Below are 19,127 nucleotides of genomic sequence, written 5' to 3'. Positions count from 1 at the left end.
TCCACCACATAACTGGGGTTTCCAGAAAGCTCTGGTCCCATATTCTGCAGAGTGGAGCTGCTTTGAGAGTAGATTGGTTCTACATTAACTGATGTCCTTAAAAGACTTGTCGCTCTAGCAGTGTGTGTGTGTGTGTGTGTGTGTATGTGTGTGTGTGGTAGATGTATACAGTATATGCATGAGTGTGTGTGTGTGTGGGCTGGGCTGGGCACCGACCATAGGGATGGTCTGCGGTTCCTACAGGACCTGCTAATACCATCAGCTTCCTTTAATGCCCTCTTAAAGCAGCGGATGTGCCCTCATTAATGGTAGATGGTAGGAGAGAAGAAAAGTGGAGGGGGGAGAGAAAGAGACGGAGATAGATAGAGATAGAGATAGAGAGAGAGAGAGAGAGAGAGAGAGAGAGAAGCAGGTGGCGCCAGTGGTTTTCTCTGACTGATCGCTTGCCCCATCCTGTCTCCCTAGCTCTGTGGGCCTGAGGGTGCAGTTTGGTGTGCCACCACCAGGGGGCTGCAGTTAGTGCCGCCTCTCTAGCCAGAGCTCTGCTGCTGCTGTCAGGCTCCACAGAAGGACACTTCCAGCACTGGGAATGATCACATAGGAAGTCTGTGTGTGTGAGAGTGTGAGAGTGTGTGTGTGTGAGAGAGAGTGTGAGAGTGTGTGTGTGTGTGTGTGCGCATGTGTAATTTATTACTATAGTCTGTCGGTAAAGTCTGTTTCAACATTAGGTTGAAGAACAGTCTGAATATTGAACAGAGTGGATTTATTTGGAAAACTTCTTAGTGCACATCTCTCTGATCCATTTATGTGTGTGTGTGTTTTAATCAGGTGGCCTCTGCGGTAGGCTAGTTAAGTTCGTCGGTCAGCAGAGGGACACAGACCCAGGGGACAGCCCACCATCAGGCGCCACTCCAAACATGGATACGACTTCCTGCCAGTTTCCTGTTTGCATCACCACACTGAGTTCAGAAAGGGTGCTCCTTACTCATCACCCGTGTGTGCTATGTTTGTATATTAATTTTCAGTTGTGTAGGTTTCTTTTTGTCCTGAAATGTATTTAATTTCTTATTACTCCCCTATCCTATCCATCCATTCACTCATCTTTCTTCCTCCCTTCATCTCACACTCACAAACACAGCAAGGAAATAAACAGTTAGGCTAACAAATGCATTAAAAACAGACAGTTCAAACAGTTCATTCACCTCATCATGGTCACGAACCCTGAGTCAGTGTCTAATTCATCTTGTTTTTTCTTTCTCGCTCACACACATTTGCACATGATCACATTGACTGATTTCTTTTCTCACTCAGCTCCTCATAATCCACTCCTCAACTCCACATTCTCTCACACACTACTCATCTCATCCTTGTGTGTGTGTGTGTGTACTCACTATTTGGTGGAGTCGGAGAGCTGGTACTCTCGGCGGCGGTCATAGGCCTCCTGGATGCCGGGATCGGCCCACAGCATCTTCACGGCACTGACGTAGGGTGGCTCAAACGACGACACCTTCTCTATGTCCACCTCCTTCACCAGCATGGCGTTGGACTACGCGCACGCACACACGCACGCACACACACACACACACGGCCATTTAAGACTAATCATGGTTGGGGTCAGAAGTCTGAACTAGAGTTTGCCCGAGGTCAAACGCAACAGAAATACCCACTGATTAATTATGCACTCCATATTACAGTTAGCTGGGAATTGTGAGTATACAGTTCATCACGAACTGGCAATCTATACTAATGCTACACCTAGACCCAAGAACCTGAGTAATGTAAGAGCTACCCAAGTGGTGCCATTTGGGTCCAGCCCTGGTTCTAGGTTCTGTGTTTAGGTTCTCACCTTGTTCTGGTCGTACTTGTACCCGATCTTGAGATTCTCGGTGGCGCGGATCATGGCCTGCATGGAGGTGAAGATGTTCTGGTATACCAGCTTGGTGAAGCCGCGCTTGTCCTCATCAGTGTAGCCTGCGCCATGGATGATGCGCATCTGCTTGATGAAGGTGCTCTTGCCGCTCTCGCCTGTGCCTGGAGACACACATATATACACAAGTTCAGTTAAACAACTACACAAAATACCTTCCAGAGTTCCAGAATTATAACGTAATTCCAGAATTATAATGTAAATCTAATGTAGAGTATCGAAGCCATGACGTAGTGTTGTCAAGGCAGCGATATCACTGGATCTAAACAAATCGATCACCATAGCGGTGGCTTTCTTAATCTATTTCAATAATTTTACAATGTTTCTAAGACGCCAATATATTTTTTTTACACTGTAGGAATCATATACCCTATCATCATCATCATATATTTTCAATTTCCAACGAGAGTAACCCACGGTTAAAACAAACTTAATTTCGTAAATTAAAATATTCTGACCTGGTGTTGTTAAAAAACAAAATAACTGCCTTTGTTTTAACCATGGGTTACTCTCGTTACAAATCGAAAATTAACTGATGATAGGGTCCTGACCTGGTGTTAGAACATAGAAGTTAGCAACTTCCTAACTAGATACTTGTGATTAAAGGGGTTAAGACCTCAACACCTTCAGTATGACTGCTAGGCTAGAAGTCAAGCACTCAGTCAGTATCTGAAGTTAGTAGAGTAGGTCACTTGATGAGGTCTGGGATAAAAAAAAAGAGGCCACATGTCAGGTCATACTGATTTCTGAAGTGTGCTACTTCCACTGTTCTAAGTGATCATGTGCTAGTTCCACTATTCCAGAGTGTTCTTTTTCTTGGACTAGTTCCACTCTTCTGGTGTGTTATTACTAACGAACATATAGTTCTGCAGTGTTTTCCTGGGGTTCCTCCAAATTCAGAGAATGTGGTATGTAATGGTTGGTGGAGAGATTAGGACTCATCTTTAATTAACTTGTTTATTAGTGACAACTGGACACACCCATAACTATTCTGACATACATACAGTAAGATATGGAATCCCTTACGTTCCGTCAATGCATGCCAGTGTGTGTTCCCGACGGTAGCTATGCAAATTACTTAAGTATAACCGTAATTTGATTGGTTGGTGCCATCCGTTGATTGTCTTGATTGGCCGGTGCCGTCTGTCGGTGCAGCAACAGCCGTTACTGGTTGTCAACAACGCTGGCCAATATTTGGATGAATCTGTGGGCACATTTGAATTGCATCTGGCCTTCCCATTCAATCCCATTTCCGAATCACCAAAAACCCAGAAACCAATTTACAACTGCATATCCGGCATGGGACGAACTTTCTACGGCAGAGGAGTACGGTTAGGAGCACTGTTGAACACAACCATCGGCTGACCAGATGGCGATAGTGTCTTCTTTGGAATTGAGTAAACAATTGCTTTAAACACATTTTAACCTACCAAGAATGATGTGTTTGCTGTACTTTTGAAAAGAGTCGGTTTTTATTTGATCCCCTTCAGAAGTGAACAAAGGAACCCCAGACCGATTCCGTTTTGAGAATCCGTCTGGTCTCAGCGAGGCTAACTAACATTTACAAACAGGATCAAATAGGGAGGGGGGTATGTGTGCATGAGACAGACAGACAGACACAAAGAGAAGGACTGCATATTGAATGTGTATTTAAGCAATAAGCCCCGAGAGGACGTAGGTTACACTGATTCTACAACAGCTAAGGGGCGTTAGGCACGATACGGTAGCAGACTGCCTAAAACCCCCCTTAGCTGTTGTAGAATCAGTGTAACCTACAGACTCGATTGGCTTATTGCTTTTCTAAAACTGTTAGTATAAATACCTGGCAAAGTTTCATACAGTAAAGGCACAGCAACTAGAAATATAACGAGTTATTCCTAGATAATCATTCTTCCGCCAAGAAATATATTTCCTCTATCTGAATGGTTGCCAAGCGTCAAGACGGAGCTACTTTAACTTTTGTATGAAGTTATGGTAGCGCAGTAATATAGAACGAAATGCGGTCAAGGTGTATGTTTATGCTGGATTTTACAACGGCATTGAACACGATTCAGCCAATCACAATCAAGGACCGGAACTATCAGTTTTAGAAATTGTATTACCAAGAGCCTTAGGGATGTTTGTGAAACCTATGGACAGTACAGGATGTTAAGGTTATGTGAATACTGTTTACAGGACTAAGTCTGGAGAGGTTAATGTCAATATTGCAGGCCTAGGTGATTGTAAAGGTGCAACAGAAACCCTTTAATAGGGAATAAGGAAATCGGCATAGGATCTGGAGTACCTACCTAGATGTACTCTAACCAAATGTACATAACCAACATGAATCACAATCACTAGCCTAGTGCATTGTTAGCTCGCACAAATGAGACATGATAAGCATTACATGCTGTTGAACGAGTCTGAACATTGCTAAATGTCAACTGAGTGTGAGAACCAGGTAGGCTAGTTAATTTCCAACGCATAGGATGACACTGTGTAGTTGTCTTACATGTGACAATGAGACTGCCCCTATATGCTCACACATATATAAAAGTCTAAATGTTATCTAAAAACACACACTTGGGCAGCATTAGTTTGGCTCTGTAAAGCAAACAGGGTTTAAAAATGAGTTTTCTCTCTATCAGAGACCCATAGCTGACAACGTGCGAGAAGGGGCCAGGCCATCCCGGACTAGAACCATGACAGGAACCCAATCCAAGCTTGACCAGCACTGGACCCGCATCAACAAGAGTTTTCAATCAGCCAGAGGGTTGTATGTATGTGTGTGTGTGTGTGTGTGTTATGAGGATTGTGTGAAGCCATACAAATACATAGACACACACACTTGCTTCCCTACTGACACATGTACATACGCTCCCCAAACACATTTACCTATTGACACATGTACACACACAGACACAGTCTGGGTCACACACACTCACGCAGACACACACACACACACACACACACACACGTGCTTGTCGGGACCTGGACACGGCTGGGACGTCTCCTCACAGCCGCCTTTGTGTTGCTACCACGGCAACAATCACATTAAACAAACAACACACATGCATGATGATGTCACATGTGTCAAACACACACACACAGTTTGCAGCAGTTCACGCATACACCCACATGAATGAACACAGGTTTTTGCGTCAGCTTATGCACACACACATATTTTTGTTAGCCAAAACACACAGAGCAAGAGAGATGGACAGAGCACATGAGCAAGAAGAGAAGGATGGAGAGGAAAGGAAAAAGACAGAAATGAAGAGAGAGAGAGAGAGAGAGAGAGAGAGAGAGAGAGAGAGAGAGAGAGAGCGAGAGAGAGAGAGAGAGAGAGAGAGAGAGAGAGAGAGAGAGAGAGAGAGAGAGAGAGAGAGAGAGAGAGAGAGAGAGAGAGAGAGAGTGGCTGAGCTGAAGGACCGACACAGCCGAGGCAATCTGTGCTGCAGCAGAAACTGAAACTGCCTTCAACGCACCACGGTTAACCGCAAGGTTCATAATCAGTCATCTACGGCACCACCCCACCACACACACACACACACACACACACACACACACAGACATATATCTAACCCACAGCCGGAACACAGACACATGAATTATCCACAGCCGAAACCCACATAACTAACACACATACATTGCCTCAGCAGCGCATACACACACTAAAGATGTCGCCTGGTCTCTATGTATTCATGCATCTCAAAAAATTTATCTTAGAATCCTTTGCTACACTTTCTCTGCACCTCTAAAACACACACACCACACACACACACACACACACACACACACACACTTTATGTAACACACACGTTACATAAAGCTCCCTATTGCTGTAAATGATGCAGTACCATTGGAAAGAAGTCACTTCTCTCTCCTCCTGTCCCTCCCATCTATCTCTTGCTCCCCTCACATCACTTCTTGTCAGACAGGAAGTGTGTGGTCTTGGTGACCAGTAGACAGCCATCTTCTCAGAAGGCCTTTGGATTGGCCAGTTAAGTGCTGCTCCTCTGCTGTGTCTCAGGAGGCCTGCTGAGTTCAGAGCAGTGGTTCCCAAAATGGGGGCGTGTCACAGTTTGGGGGGCGGGGCTATTGCAAATGAGCACTGCTAGCCTAACATGGAGGGCTCCCAGCAAGCTTCAGCACTGCTAGCATAACATGGAGGGCTCCAAGCAAGCTTCAGCACTGCTAGCATAACTTCAGCACTGCTAGCATAGCAGCTTCACCAGTACAATGGTGAGTAACGAGGAGATACCAGAGTGTGTTCTATGTCTGACAATACTAGTTTCTGACAGTTTTGAAACCGATCAAGATAAGACGGCACTTGGAGGCAACACATTTGGAGCACAAAGACAAGCCAGTTGATTTCTTCTCAATTAGAGCGGTACCCCAAAAGCAAATCTTGTTAAGGGTGCCTTTAATACTCCCCTCTGCTATCAATATAGTATCCATATTGAGCAAATGTTCAGGTCTTAATGAGCAATCTGAGGGAAACAATTAAGTTATAAAGCAAATATGTTTAAATCAATGAAAATATTCTTTACAATACATTTACAGGGGGGGGGGGGGGGGATTTCTGATTTCCACTGATTTAGAGGAATTTCTAGAAGCCGGCTGGACAAGTGGGCCTGCATGCTATAGATGCAGGTGCCTTCTATGTGGCAGAGTGAGTGTGAGGGTAGGGCTGAGCATGGGGGGAAAAGACCAGGCGTGGCGCTACTGTAGAAGGATGGGAAATGCTTTGAGGGAGCACAAGTTCAGAGTTTAGAGTGAGATTCTAGTTTTCTGCTCATCTTTGCCCCGCATTAGTTGAGAGCATTATGCTCAAGTATTTTCGTCAGCTGTTTGTGTGGGTGTGTGTGTGTGTATATGAGTGAGTGAACGAGAGAGAGAGAGAGAGAGAGAGAGAGAGAGAGAGAGAGAGAGAGAGAGAGAGAGAGAGAGAGAGAGAGAGAGAGAGAGAGAAATAGGCAGTGAGCTGGTGTTTTCTACACTGTTCCTGCACATTCTGGTGTGCTGTTATGTTTTTGATGTGTCACCGTGTGTTTCTGTGGGGACAGAAACACATGGTGACAGTCCTTCCTTGTCAGTCCTTGTGTGAGGCTGTGTGTGTGTGTGTGTGGGCACCATGTTCCTTTGTTACTGTGGCCTGACTCCTGATCCACACACACAGACCAGTGAAATAATCTGGCACAGAAAAAGAATGAGTGAACACAAATATTTGCAGAGCAGCAGAAGGAAAAGAGAGGGAAAAAAACAGAGGCAGGCACCTGTATTCAAGGTTCAAAGTAGCAGTGTTTGCATTGCCATGGCGACGCCTCCAGCCCTCCCCCTGTGTGCTTTATAGAGGAGGGCAAACAGAGAGGAGCAACTCTGACCTGATCCACAGACACACCCAGATACTAATCACACACACACACACACACACACACACACACTTAATCTCACTTTCCAACGCATAGACAACAGATCACAGGTCATTTAGTCAACTCATCCCACACACACACATACACGCACAGCGATTCATGCCAAACATCAAGTGCCCCCAAATTATACTCATCATCACCATAAATAAAACACACACACATGCAGGTCATAACACAAACACACACACACTAATCCAAACTACCAGTACTCTACCTCTTGCTCGATCATCCTTCTCGCTACACACTCTCTAGTGCCACAGCCAGGAGCAATAAAAAATGGGGGGCGGGTGCACTGAGGAGCAACAGCAGGCATAAAGCAGAGGGCACTAGTACTACAGCCCAGGTCATTGGGATCAGGGGGGCATTAAGGGGTGAGGGGGGTGCTAGAGCTGGGCCCAACTGCCTCAAGGTTAAGGCAGGCCGAGCACGCGCGCATACACACACACGCACGCACGCACAAGAGCCAGGGCAGGGCCCTGTGCGTGTATGTCTCTGGTTGGAGCAGAATTATTTAAATGTCTCATCTATTTCTCGTGACCCTGTCACAAGATCAGCCTCTTCACTCCCAACCCCCTCTGTCTCTTTCTCTCTCTCACAAACAAACAAAAAGAAAAACAGAGATACAAAACACATGTATATATTAACACAGACACGCACACAAAGAACCAAACAAAAGAAAAACAAAAAAAAGACAGAAATATAGTATAAGTATGTATATAAGTATATAGTATGTGTATAAGACACAGAATCACACGAGTGCGCAAAAACACATACAAACACGGTCTCTCTTCATTGCCTCTGCTGCTGTCCCGCTCTCTCTCTCTCTCCGTTTCATCTTGCCCCACTCCTTAATCACTCCTTAACACCTCCCTCACAAGCCACCACCCCCCCTCTAGACAAGAATTTAGGATATTCAGAACTTTTCTCCTCTCCTTCCCCTCCTTCTATCCTCTGATATTCTCTCTCTCACTTTTCTGGACTGACCTAGAAACAGAAGGGCACCTTTTTATAGTTCTTTTAATGCTTGGCTGGCAACGGCTCTCTTCTTCATCTACGCACAATGTAACACACACACACACACACACACACACACACACACACACACACACTAGTATTTCTGTGTCATCACCAGTGTGTTTATTTTATGTCTCGAGAGCATCATTCACCCACTGACGAAGAAAAGAAAATAAGCACAAAAACTGATTGCTGATCAGCTGCCGTTGTCTTTAGAGCCACAGTGCAGAACTGTGCAGGCTCAAAAGCAACGGAACTGCACACGCGCCTGAGCTGCCCGTTGTTTTTCTCCACGTTGCCTTTATCTGCCAACTCGCTGACTAGCATTTCCAGAGTGTTCCGTGCGAGCAGACGTCACCAGGGGCAACGCCAGCCTGCCCGCCTTGAAGACAGCCAACCAAAACTCGGCCTGCTCCACATAGCTGCCTGTGGTCCCACAATCCCCCTCTCACAGTCTCTGCTCCATAGCAGCTCTCCCTCATCTCGCACTGGCTGTGGTCCTCCACCTTCCCAGCGGCCTTAGCGGTGGCTGCCTAGTGAGAACAGCTGAGCGTCAACAGCTGAGCTGAGCTTGAGAGCCTCAGCCAAGGGATGAGGGAACTTCCACTTCAATTTTTTCCTGAACGCTGGCTCAGGGTTTGGTTCTGCCTAGCTTTCACAATAGCGTCAACTGTGTGTGTGTGTGCGCGTGTTTGTTCACAGGACGACATGACACAGACTGTGTATAGTGACAGCTGTGTGCCCAGGCAGCAGTTAACTTTGATCAGGTCTGCTGTGGCGACAGAGGGAGAAGGAGGGTGCCACTCACCACCAGACACATTTCAGGAAAGACAGGAGGGCACAGAGAGCAGAGACAGGAAGTAAGAAAGAAAGCATGAAAAAAATAATAACAATAATTTGAAAAAGAATGAAAGTAAAACCAGAAATCAAGCAAACAAGACAGAAAAAAAAGAAAGGAAATGAGAAAGCAAGCAAACCAGCAGTATAAGTATATATACGTATAAGTATAAATACTCTTTTGATCCCAATCTGTGAATTAGCGAAACACACTCAGCACACAGTGAGGTGAAGCACACACTAATCCCGACGCAGTGAGCTGCCTGCTACAGCGGCGCTCGGGGAGCAGTGAGGGGTTAGGTGCATTGCTCAAGGGCACTTCAGCCATTCCTACTGGTCGGGATTCGAACCGGCAACCCTCCGGTTACAAGTCCAAAGTCCTAACCAGTAGGCCATGGCTGCCCCTAAAAATGTAGACAGCCAGTAATGTGGTCCCCTCGGAAGGCTCAGTGTAAGGCTGAGCAATTTGTGGAGGCTCACACCTACTCCCGCCATCTTTAAAGCAACCCCATGTAGTTCCTTTACCTTAAAGGAAAATTCCGGTATTTAGCACTTTGAGTCCCTTTTCTGGTTTGTTTTGGATGAACCACTCACCGAGTGGTTAGTGGTGTTCGTTAATGTTCCAAAACAAGTAGTGTAGCGAAATACAGTTTCTGTCGTGTTTTATTTGGCATTTTGTAAAATCCCATTGATTTCTGTTGGAAGACTCATTGCACGTTGATATTACTGCGCCACCGTCTATGCTTCAGGCTCAAATATTGAGCTCGGTGAGTTGCACAGTTTTCAAAACGAACGTTAAGGGTTATTTTAGGACATGTTTGAGCATGCCTGTAGGCAGCCACTCTGACTAGTCAAAGGCGATTCAAAACGAGTCAGAAAAGTCAAGACAGGACCAATCGTCAAAATTTCGGTGTCCACCACTCTAGTTCATCCAAAACAAACCAGAAAAGGGACTCAAAGTGCTAAATACCGGAATTTTCCTTTAAGATAAAGGCTGCACCTCATTTTGATGTAAGAGGGACTTAGACATTGCTCGTAAGATGTAAGAGGGACTTAGACATCGGACATTGCTCCGTGCCTGGTATTGCACTATGTAGGAAACACAGCACAAAAAGAATCCTTCATAGAAATGTATGAAGTTACTTCGTTACGCCAATATGGCAATTGTCTGCACACATCCCGCCCACACATCCTATAATGTAAGTAGCCTCGTTTTTGTCATTTCTAGCCTTATTTCAGTGATTTGGGGAGAGATATTAATACAGTGTATTTTAGATTTAAACACAAATTTGTCTGATATTCTATTATGTCAGCACGACCTCCCTTACGTATGCCTCCTCATTCATTTGAATAGGAAAATAGCTTCCCAATAACTGCCTGAAGCACGTTACCAAGATGGCCGCTGAGTGGGGAGACTTGCCTATAAGGACTCTGGTAACACTTTTGCTGTGGGTAGTGGCAATTTTTTTTTTTACTAATTGGGTATCCCCTGAGCACTACATGGGTATACAGTACGTTGACAAAACTTGGGGAATTGGCTGACGGACACTCATAACGCACCTAATAATGCACATTTACAGACATTAGGGCTGTAACGATATGCGATTCAAAACCGAAATCGCGACACTCATATCCACGAACCTGTCCCGCGCGGTGTGAAAAAGGCAGAACCGCAACACACCCTTTCTAGTATTTCATGCAGTGCTTTGCAGGTTATGACCGCATGCAACACATATCTCCCGCTTTACTTACCGGTAGCCTACGTCCAAAAATAAATAAATAAATCATTTCATACATCTTGTTGCTTTCATTGTAAACTGTGTGTTCAACTTTACCAAACAGTATAGAAGTAACCCCCCTCTCCTTGCTCCACTCTCTCGCTCTCCCTCCCTCCCTCCCTCGTTCAATGGACACGCGTGATTCGGCCAACACAATCCAAATAAAACATTCATAATCGTGAAAGCAAGGACGCATAGAAGACGACTAGCTAAATTACTATTAAATCTGCTTAGCATCATTAGCATGCTGTATATATTTGTTTAAAACTTGCATTCAAGTTGACTGATCATCTCAATACCAATGTTTCCCAAAAGTATTACCTGAAAACTCAAACACAAACTGAACAGTCCAATCAGTAGATATGATAAACTAGCCAACTATGCTACTTTGTTTACAATATTTCCAGGCTTCAACCGAATTAAAGAGGTAGAGTTGTAATAAGTAGTAAGCATAAAGTATACAGGGCTCTACGCTAACATTTTTTTCCAGGAGCACTTGTGCGCCCAAGTTAAAAAATGTAGGAGCACAGACAAAAATTTGGGCGCACAGTCACTTCTGTACTTAACTTACACATAATCTAACATTACACTGCAGCTAACAGTTAAACATGCCAGTGCACCAATTGCGAATATTAAGAATGACTGACAACATTTAGGCTACAGGAAACAGGCTTTTAAAGATCAGTGTCTACTTTATTTTCAGTCTGTTCTATTTTCCTACATTTTGTTAATGTAAAATAATATAATACATTGCCATATTTGCATTTAGCCTGTATATCAAGTATCCTGCCAAATGTAGGCCAATTTATTTATTTGTGAATCCATCTGTAGCTAATCCAAATATGCCCATGGTGTCCTATCTGACTGCATACTGCCTAATACTACTACTAAAACAGTCCATTTTCTCTTCCACAAAACCCAACATAGGCCATCAAGGATATATATTTTTTATCCTTTTTTTAATATCTGCATTGATGGGGGCAGTAGGCAAACGTTAGGCCTACTTTTGTTTTGCACTTCAGCTTGTATTCGGTGTAAACAAACAAGCATGCGTGGAAGCCAGGAGTTGTCAGTAGCGTTCTATCTTTTAATAAAATGGGAGTATTACGGGAGGCTACTTTTGTGCCTGTTCGCTACAGCTATATTTTGCATATTGCAGCCAATACGTCAACTGGGCTAAAAGGCATGTTAGGTTACCTTTCCTTCGCTCACTGCATTCTCAGAATCTCATCCTGTTCCTCCTATATCTGATGAATTCGGTGGATAGAAGAACTAATTTCTTCAATCTTTGCATCTTGGCTGGCTAGTCTAACTTTCCGCTTTTTCTGCGCGCTCTTGGATTTGATAGAAGCGACTACTAGCGAGTCACAACGCGAAACTGCTAACGTTGATGGGAGGTGTAGTTTTTATGCTGCATTCGCGACGTGATTCTATGGTTTGTAGACAAACATTGACATGGTTAGAAGTCATTCGCACCAGTGCGCCTAAATATTTGTTTGCACTCGCACGCCATCATTTTTACTCGCATGTGCGAGTGAAATGGGCGCACTGTAGAGCCCTGGTATATATACTCTTTTGATCCCGTGAGGGATTTTTTTTTTTATAAGATAGATAGTAGGCCTAGGCTATAGGCTAATCTGCATAAAGTGTGCTGTCATAAATATCAAACATTCAGTATTCTCTCTTTTTATATCAGCATATAAAATAATACAGATATATTATATTATATTGTAATACTCTGGCATTCTAAGGTAGGCTATTGAAATGTTATTTAATAAAATGTCTACCCCGCCCCCCCCCCCCCCAACAAAAAAATTAAAAAATTAAAAAAATTGTCATACAAACCGAATCGTAAGGTTGGTGTATCGTTCCAGCCCTAACATTTTTACATTTAGCCAATTGTACACCAGAGGAGTCATGATTAAGCCTCCACAGTACCTATTTCATCCCATTTGGCAGATTTTACTCCATTATCAGTCAGTCAATAATGGCAGAGTAGGCAATTGACTGCCAGTTAGAAGTGTTCTGTGACAGACATAGGCAAGAATGAACGTGGTATGGACACACAATCACACACAATTGTTTGTGCTGCCTTTCCTATTTACACAGACAACCACAAATATGTGTAGCATGCAGACACACACATGAACACGCACCCCCACACACAAATTTCAATATAGTGCTCACACAGAGACACACGCACACAGAAACAAGTCTCTGCACGCATGGTGCTCACACACACTGACAGACACAAAGGCCTCTGCATAGGCTATATGGTGCATGCACACACACACACACGCTTCTGCATAAATGGTGAACACACTCGCCTCTGCATATATGGTGCCAACACACACACACACACACACACACACACACACGCCTGCCCTGCCTAGCACATGCGGGAAAGGAGGCCACAGGAACTGAGCACACTCACAGAAACCACGGCGTGTGGGAGGAGGCGTTTCAAATCTATGCTGTTGCCGTAGAGACCGTCCTATTTCACAAAAAATAAATAAATAAAATGGAAAAAGCAGAGAGAGAGAGAGAGAGAGAGAGAGAGAGAGATTGGAATAAAATCCTGAGCAACACCAAGTGTTGCACTGATCCACTCAAACACCCTTGCATAAAGCTAACCATAGCTCTCATTCTAACCTCTGCCAAGACCATTTCCAGACGGCATAAAGCTAACCATGCTCACCTTAATCTGTGTTAAAGATAAAGCCAGATAGGTTAAAGCAGAACGTGCAAATTTGTGGTAGGATCAGAACTCTGAGGCACAAAGCCCACAAAGGACCTTTCTTCAGTACAAAGCCAACTCTGCTCATCCAGAGACTTGTGCTGCTAATACCAGGCCTGGGAGTCAAGAACACAGACAAGAGCTAAGAATGTTGTGACTAACATTTTAGATTCAGATCAGTACCAGGTTTGGGATCAGGAACAAGATCTGGTTTAATATCTGGATTAAAGATGGAATCTGGTGAGATTTGGCTAAAGCTTTAGATCAGATTTAGATCAGTGTCTGAGTCAAAGCTGATAGAAAAAAAAAAAGATGGCTTTCTTCAAATAACGGAAGGGTTCTTGGGCTTAGTTCACAGCTGAGAGGCCTTGGTTTCTCTTCCTCTGTGTGTCTGTGTGTATCTTTGTCAGTGAGACTTCTACACAATGCCAGCAAGCTCAGATTTGAACCCCATGCAAATCCACTGGTGGTGCATGATAGGGAGTGAGGCAATAAGTTCACCCGTCAGGCTGCGTTCAGACCACATGCAAATAGCTGCAGTCATGTACAGCTGACCGCATTAAGCAGACCGCTAACACAACAGGGACTCCTAGCAGAGAAGCACGCAAGTTAAATGATACACCTGAGAGAATGGGGGACAATTTGGCACAAACTCACATACTGCACAAACTCACATACTACATATATGAAGACCTCCTTTCAAAAACACTAGAAATCCATTTGGGAAATCATTAATAAGTCATGTTATATAATTGTGTATTTCAGGTAATACTATTTTGATTGAGTGAAGATAAATCAAATAGCAATAACCCAATTACAGTTCCACTGAAATGACTTGGGAAAACAAAATATGCATGTATTAAGTGTGTATGAATGTGTATTGTTTGCATTTATTTGTGCATGAACTGTATACAGGTGCTCTATGTATGTGCTGTACACAATAATATACAATATATGGATACGGATGGAACGTATACCTTGAGTTATACACTGATAATACACATTTATTTTTCCCTGTGTTACTACTCTGCATTTACATCAACAGAATGACACCTCAGATGTGTGTAAACGCTTGTCCAAAATGCACATGGGGTACTTGGGTCATCATACACAAAGTCCCGATCTGCCTGTCCATGTTCAGTGTATGGCTACTAAAATGTCATGACCTACAAACTGTAATATCATTTGTGAGAAATCTGAGATAGCGATGGTGAGGTCAACCAAGGTACCATTTCTATGTTGTTATATGTACCATTCTCACAAAAAATACCATGAAATATTGTGATCTATAGTCTATATCGCCTATCCCCAGACAAGAGGAGTGGAAAACCACAGCCTCAGCTGTATGACTTTGGCCCTCATGGAGCCTTTTTTCCTGCACTGGAACCAAAGGCTTTGGCGAGAGCTTCCTTAAAAGGTCCAAGACCAAACAATAAGGGTATTAACTATGGGTATGAAACAAACTCTCCTGGCCTACATCTATCATGTCTGCACACACCTGGAATGAGAATAGGTTTTACTATTAATTCTGCCGATTCCTATACAGTACTGCACAGCTAGGCTCGTCACTTAACTAAAAAGACCTTATGGCAGAGGTGGGCAAACTACGGCCCGCCACACACTTTATCCCAGCCCGCCAAGCATTTAATTATGTTATCATAGGCTGCTTGCGATTTTTTTCCTGTGATGGATGACATTCAGTTAGCTTTACTGCAAACTGCTTTTCACTCTTCTTAGAGAATGTTTACAATGTCAATGTCAAAACTGCATGATACATTAGGATGATACTTTTTGTGTCCTCTCTCTATCTCCATTGCAGCAGATCTAACTTGAACATTATGCTACTCAATTTAATTGGGAACGCGTCTGAGCATTCCAGCTGGCTTGTCACTGTTGATAATTGATAAAAGAAAATCATGAAGGCAACAGTAGTTCCCAATAGTTCCCATTTATAAACTGTGAGAAGGCACAGCACTAGCCATAGGCTATATTTGAATGGAGCTGGCAAAAGATCATTATAAGAACGAGTAATGATCTTAAAGTGACAGTGCACCATTTTAGCCTGACAAGCCAGACCCACATCAAGATGTTGAGTCTGGGAGCGTTGACCGTTGAGTTAAATTCCCTTTGCACGCAATACGATAGCGCTACAACCAATCTTTCTTTTTTAGGAATGACTTCAGTGCCCAAAGCAGATTCGAAAGACCGCTGTTCGCCAGCAGCAGCCATCTTCTCTATTTTCAAGAAGCAGGAAATTCATGCTGAACCGTCGCAACTCTGTGTTAAGCCGCCCACCGACTCTATACACGATGTGATTGGCCTGACCAGAGTTTGGTTTTTCCAGCTCGCAAGCCAACAGAGAGTTGCTAGACGACCCTGGCTGCAAATTACATTTGCTGCCACTAGGGTGCGTCTAGATTTCTAGGCTAGCACCATTTATAGAGGAGTTAAATAGCATCAAATTAGCAGTATTTCTTATTAAATCAATATTCTAAAACAACATTAAGCTTCTTTGTCATTATCATCATTTAGATTATTTATTCATTTATTTTTGGGGTGGGGTGGGGTTGGTACACCCGCCAGCCAATAAACAAAACCTAATGTGGCCCTTGAGCCAAAACGTTTGCTCACCCCTGCCTTATGGAGTGCCATACACTGACTAGCCTGATGAATCCTCGAGTCTTTACAGGAGCACACTGGGGATGCCTCAAGACACACGCACGCACGCACATAAAACTGCAACCATACAGGTGTGCGCAGCCTCACATGCACATTAATAAGCACCATCTAGGTTGCAGATGCACACAGATTTACACATTTATCTTCTCAGCGGAATCTTGAGGTGAGGGGGCGTTTAGGTGGCAGAGTCCATATTTACTTACTGACCATCAGACAGGTCCTCAGGAAGTCCTGACCAGCTCAACCCAAGTCGGAACTGCATGATACTGCATATTGAACATCTAGGATATAGGCTATTTAAGTCGCCAACTCAAGGAGAAATCTAATTGTCAATGAGTCATTAAAAACACATTAAAAAGAGGCAAAGTTAAGTCTTTAATGGTTTGGAAAGGATATGGAACTGAGACTGTATCATTTATAAAAGCTGCACACACACACTCTGCCTTGGCCATTTTGGGATTATTAACCTGGACGTGACAACATAAATGAGGTCAGACAAACAAAACATGGCAATACAAACAGAAGCCCCCTTTTCGCTCTTCCGTTTTCTGCTTTCTGTGAACATGTGGCTTTGCCGTCACCACACACACAGTACACACAAGTTCATTAGGCTAACCAATGCGAAGCAGGTCACCGCGGCAGCGCAGGGGTTGACTGCGTCGGCGCAAGAGGACTTTTAATTTGCCCTGAAACGCGTGGAGAGAGCGCTCTTCCCCTCTGCGCCATGGCTATTTTTACCAGCTGCCGAGAACACTCCACATACACACACACACACACGAGAGATAGAGGGAGGGAGGGTTGTGAGAGGGAGAGAGAGATGGCTCAGTCCGTCTCATCTCGGAGAGAACGGTTATATATTTAAAGAAGAATCTCTGTTTGCTCTCTCTTTCCCTCTCTCTCTCTCTCTCCATTGTTCTCTGGCACTCTCTCATCTCTGCCTTTCTTTCCCCCCCCGCTCAGATATCCACTTCTCCCCTCTTTCTTTCTGTTCCATCAAAGCGCATCCATCTTGAAGAGGTCTGCAGAGCTACAGGCACAGCCCGGTGTGTGGGCTACATGCTTACATAAGAGCCCAGGAGCTCACTGGAGGTGCCTCAAGACACACATACAAACACACTCACTCTACCAGAGGGAACTGCCAATACAGAGATACTGAGGTGTGCACAGCCACAGATGCACACGGAAATGGCTGAATGCCTGGCTAAGACAAACACACACACCAACGAATTCACATATAAAACACACACACACACACACACACACACGTAAACACACACTAACTGAAAGAAAAAAAGAAAGAGAGGAAGCCAGGTCTGAGAAGGGCCTTGAGGCGCTACGCAAAATCAGATGGCAACTAACTGTGTCGGTGCGGAGCCCCATAGTGGCCCTCAGGCTGGGCAAGACCCAGGCACAGTGTGGTACCTGCCACTGACCTACCTACACACCCAGCCAGGATGTGTGTGTGTGTGTGTGTGTGTGTGTGTGTGTGTGTGTGTGTGTGTGTGTGTCTGTCCACACGTCTCACTCTCACTGTAACAGCATGACCTGTGGAACACCTGGAATCTTGAGACCCATACCGGACCCAGCCCAAAGTGATGTACATGTTAGAGTTCTCAACGGGCCTGAAACTTACAACCCGACCCGGCCTGTGGCTTTTAAAGCCCGGACCCGATGTAACCCGACACATCAACATGAATTACCTGCCCGAACCCGGCCCGACCTAAAACATACGTTTTGACTGTTAAACCCTGACTTTAGTTAGGTGAAGATTCAACACATTAGCGTTTTCTCCTCTTCTGGCGTATTGTGACGGATGAACCATGGCAACGGTTATCTTAGCGATACTTGTTGCAATACCCTCAATATACATATCGTTGGAAAGCTTAGTTTATGGCCGTTGTGAGCACAATAACTTAATTTTGTAAATTTTACCAAAGCGACTGGTTTCGCCTTGCAGGGTCACATATCAGCACCTTGCATTTTGAGCTTTGGACATAACCTGTAGAATTTCCTTCAGAATCCAGCACCACTTCAAACACTTTCTAGACCTCTGATTTTCCCACTCCTGTAGTAGTGACGGTGAATTCACCTGCTGCAAGTTTACTTTTCACCAATTCCATCTTCTTCTCCAGGCTAAAGGCGTGCACGAAGCGGCGTCATGTCGCCCCCGCCCCTCTACATGATGCACGTTGCATGCAGCAGCCAGACTTTCTTTACGGTGAACAGCAGCAGCGATGATTACTGTAATATTTTTTTTTTTTTTTTTCACTGAGCGGAAAAGATTAAGCCCGAGGTCCGAACCGACCCAAGTCATTTGCTTATATTTTCGACCCGAACCCACGGGTCCCATCGGGTTTGTCGGGCCGACCCGACCCGTTGAGAACTCTAGTACATGTTCACTTTTAAATTGTTAGCTTTGGCTACAGTATGTGCCAAGAGATACTAACTCTAATGTGAGACCATAGCCTACCTGGTAGAGTTAGAGCAGTTACCTTAATTACGAAGTTTAATCTAAAACTAACCCACTCACTATCTAATATACAAAACCTTAGAACCTCAGAACTACATATCGCCAAGCCTCACAGTATTTTGACCTATGATTGTGTTTGTGCGACAACTGGCCAAACATTGCAGCAAGCCTGGAGTGACATAAGCACTGTTTGCCGAACTATGACAGAATGTGTGGTAATAGCTGGAGTAGCGCTAGTTTCAGTCTAATGTAAGCAATGCAGTGGTTAAGG

General features: G+C 44.3%; 1 protein-coding gene across 2 annotated transcripts in view; it reads right to left on the bottom strand.

Moving 5' to 3' along the window:
- Nucleotides 1-19,127, bottom strand: part of gna11b (guanine nucleotide binding protein (G protein), alpha 11b (Gq class)) — a 55,629-nt gene that overhangs the window by 15,954 nt on the left and 20,548 nt on the right. For both annotated transcript variants that reach the window (XM_042091879.1, XM_042091871.1), the window contains exons 2-3: nt 1,847-2,031; nt 1,392-1,546 (exon numbers count right to left, since the gene is read on the bottom strand). In XM_042091879.1, coding sequence (XP_041947813.1) covers nt 1,392-1,546; nt 1,847-2,031 — 340 coding nt within the window. The remainder of the gene's footprint in view (nt 1-1,391; nt 1,547-1,846; nt 2,032-19,127) is intronic.

The sequence above is a fragment of the Alosa sapidissima genome, chromosome 1 (assembly GCF_018492685.1).
Source record: "Alosa sapidissima isolate fAloSap1 chromosome 1, fAloSap1.pri, whole genome shotgun sequence".
NCBI lineage: Eukaryota > Metazoa > Chordata > Actinopteri > Clupeiformes > Clupeidae > Alosa > Alosa sapidissima.
Note: the sequence above shows the minus strand (reverse complement) of the source record. Positions and strands in the feature narration are given on the sequence as shown.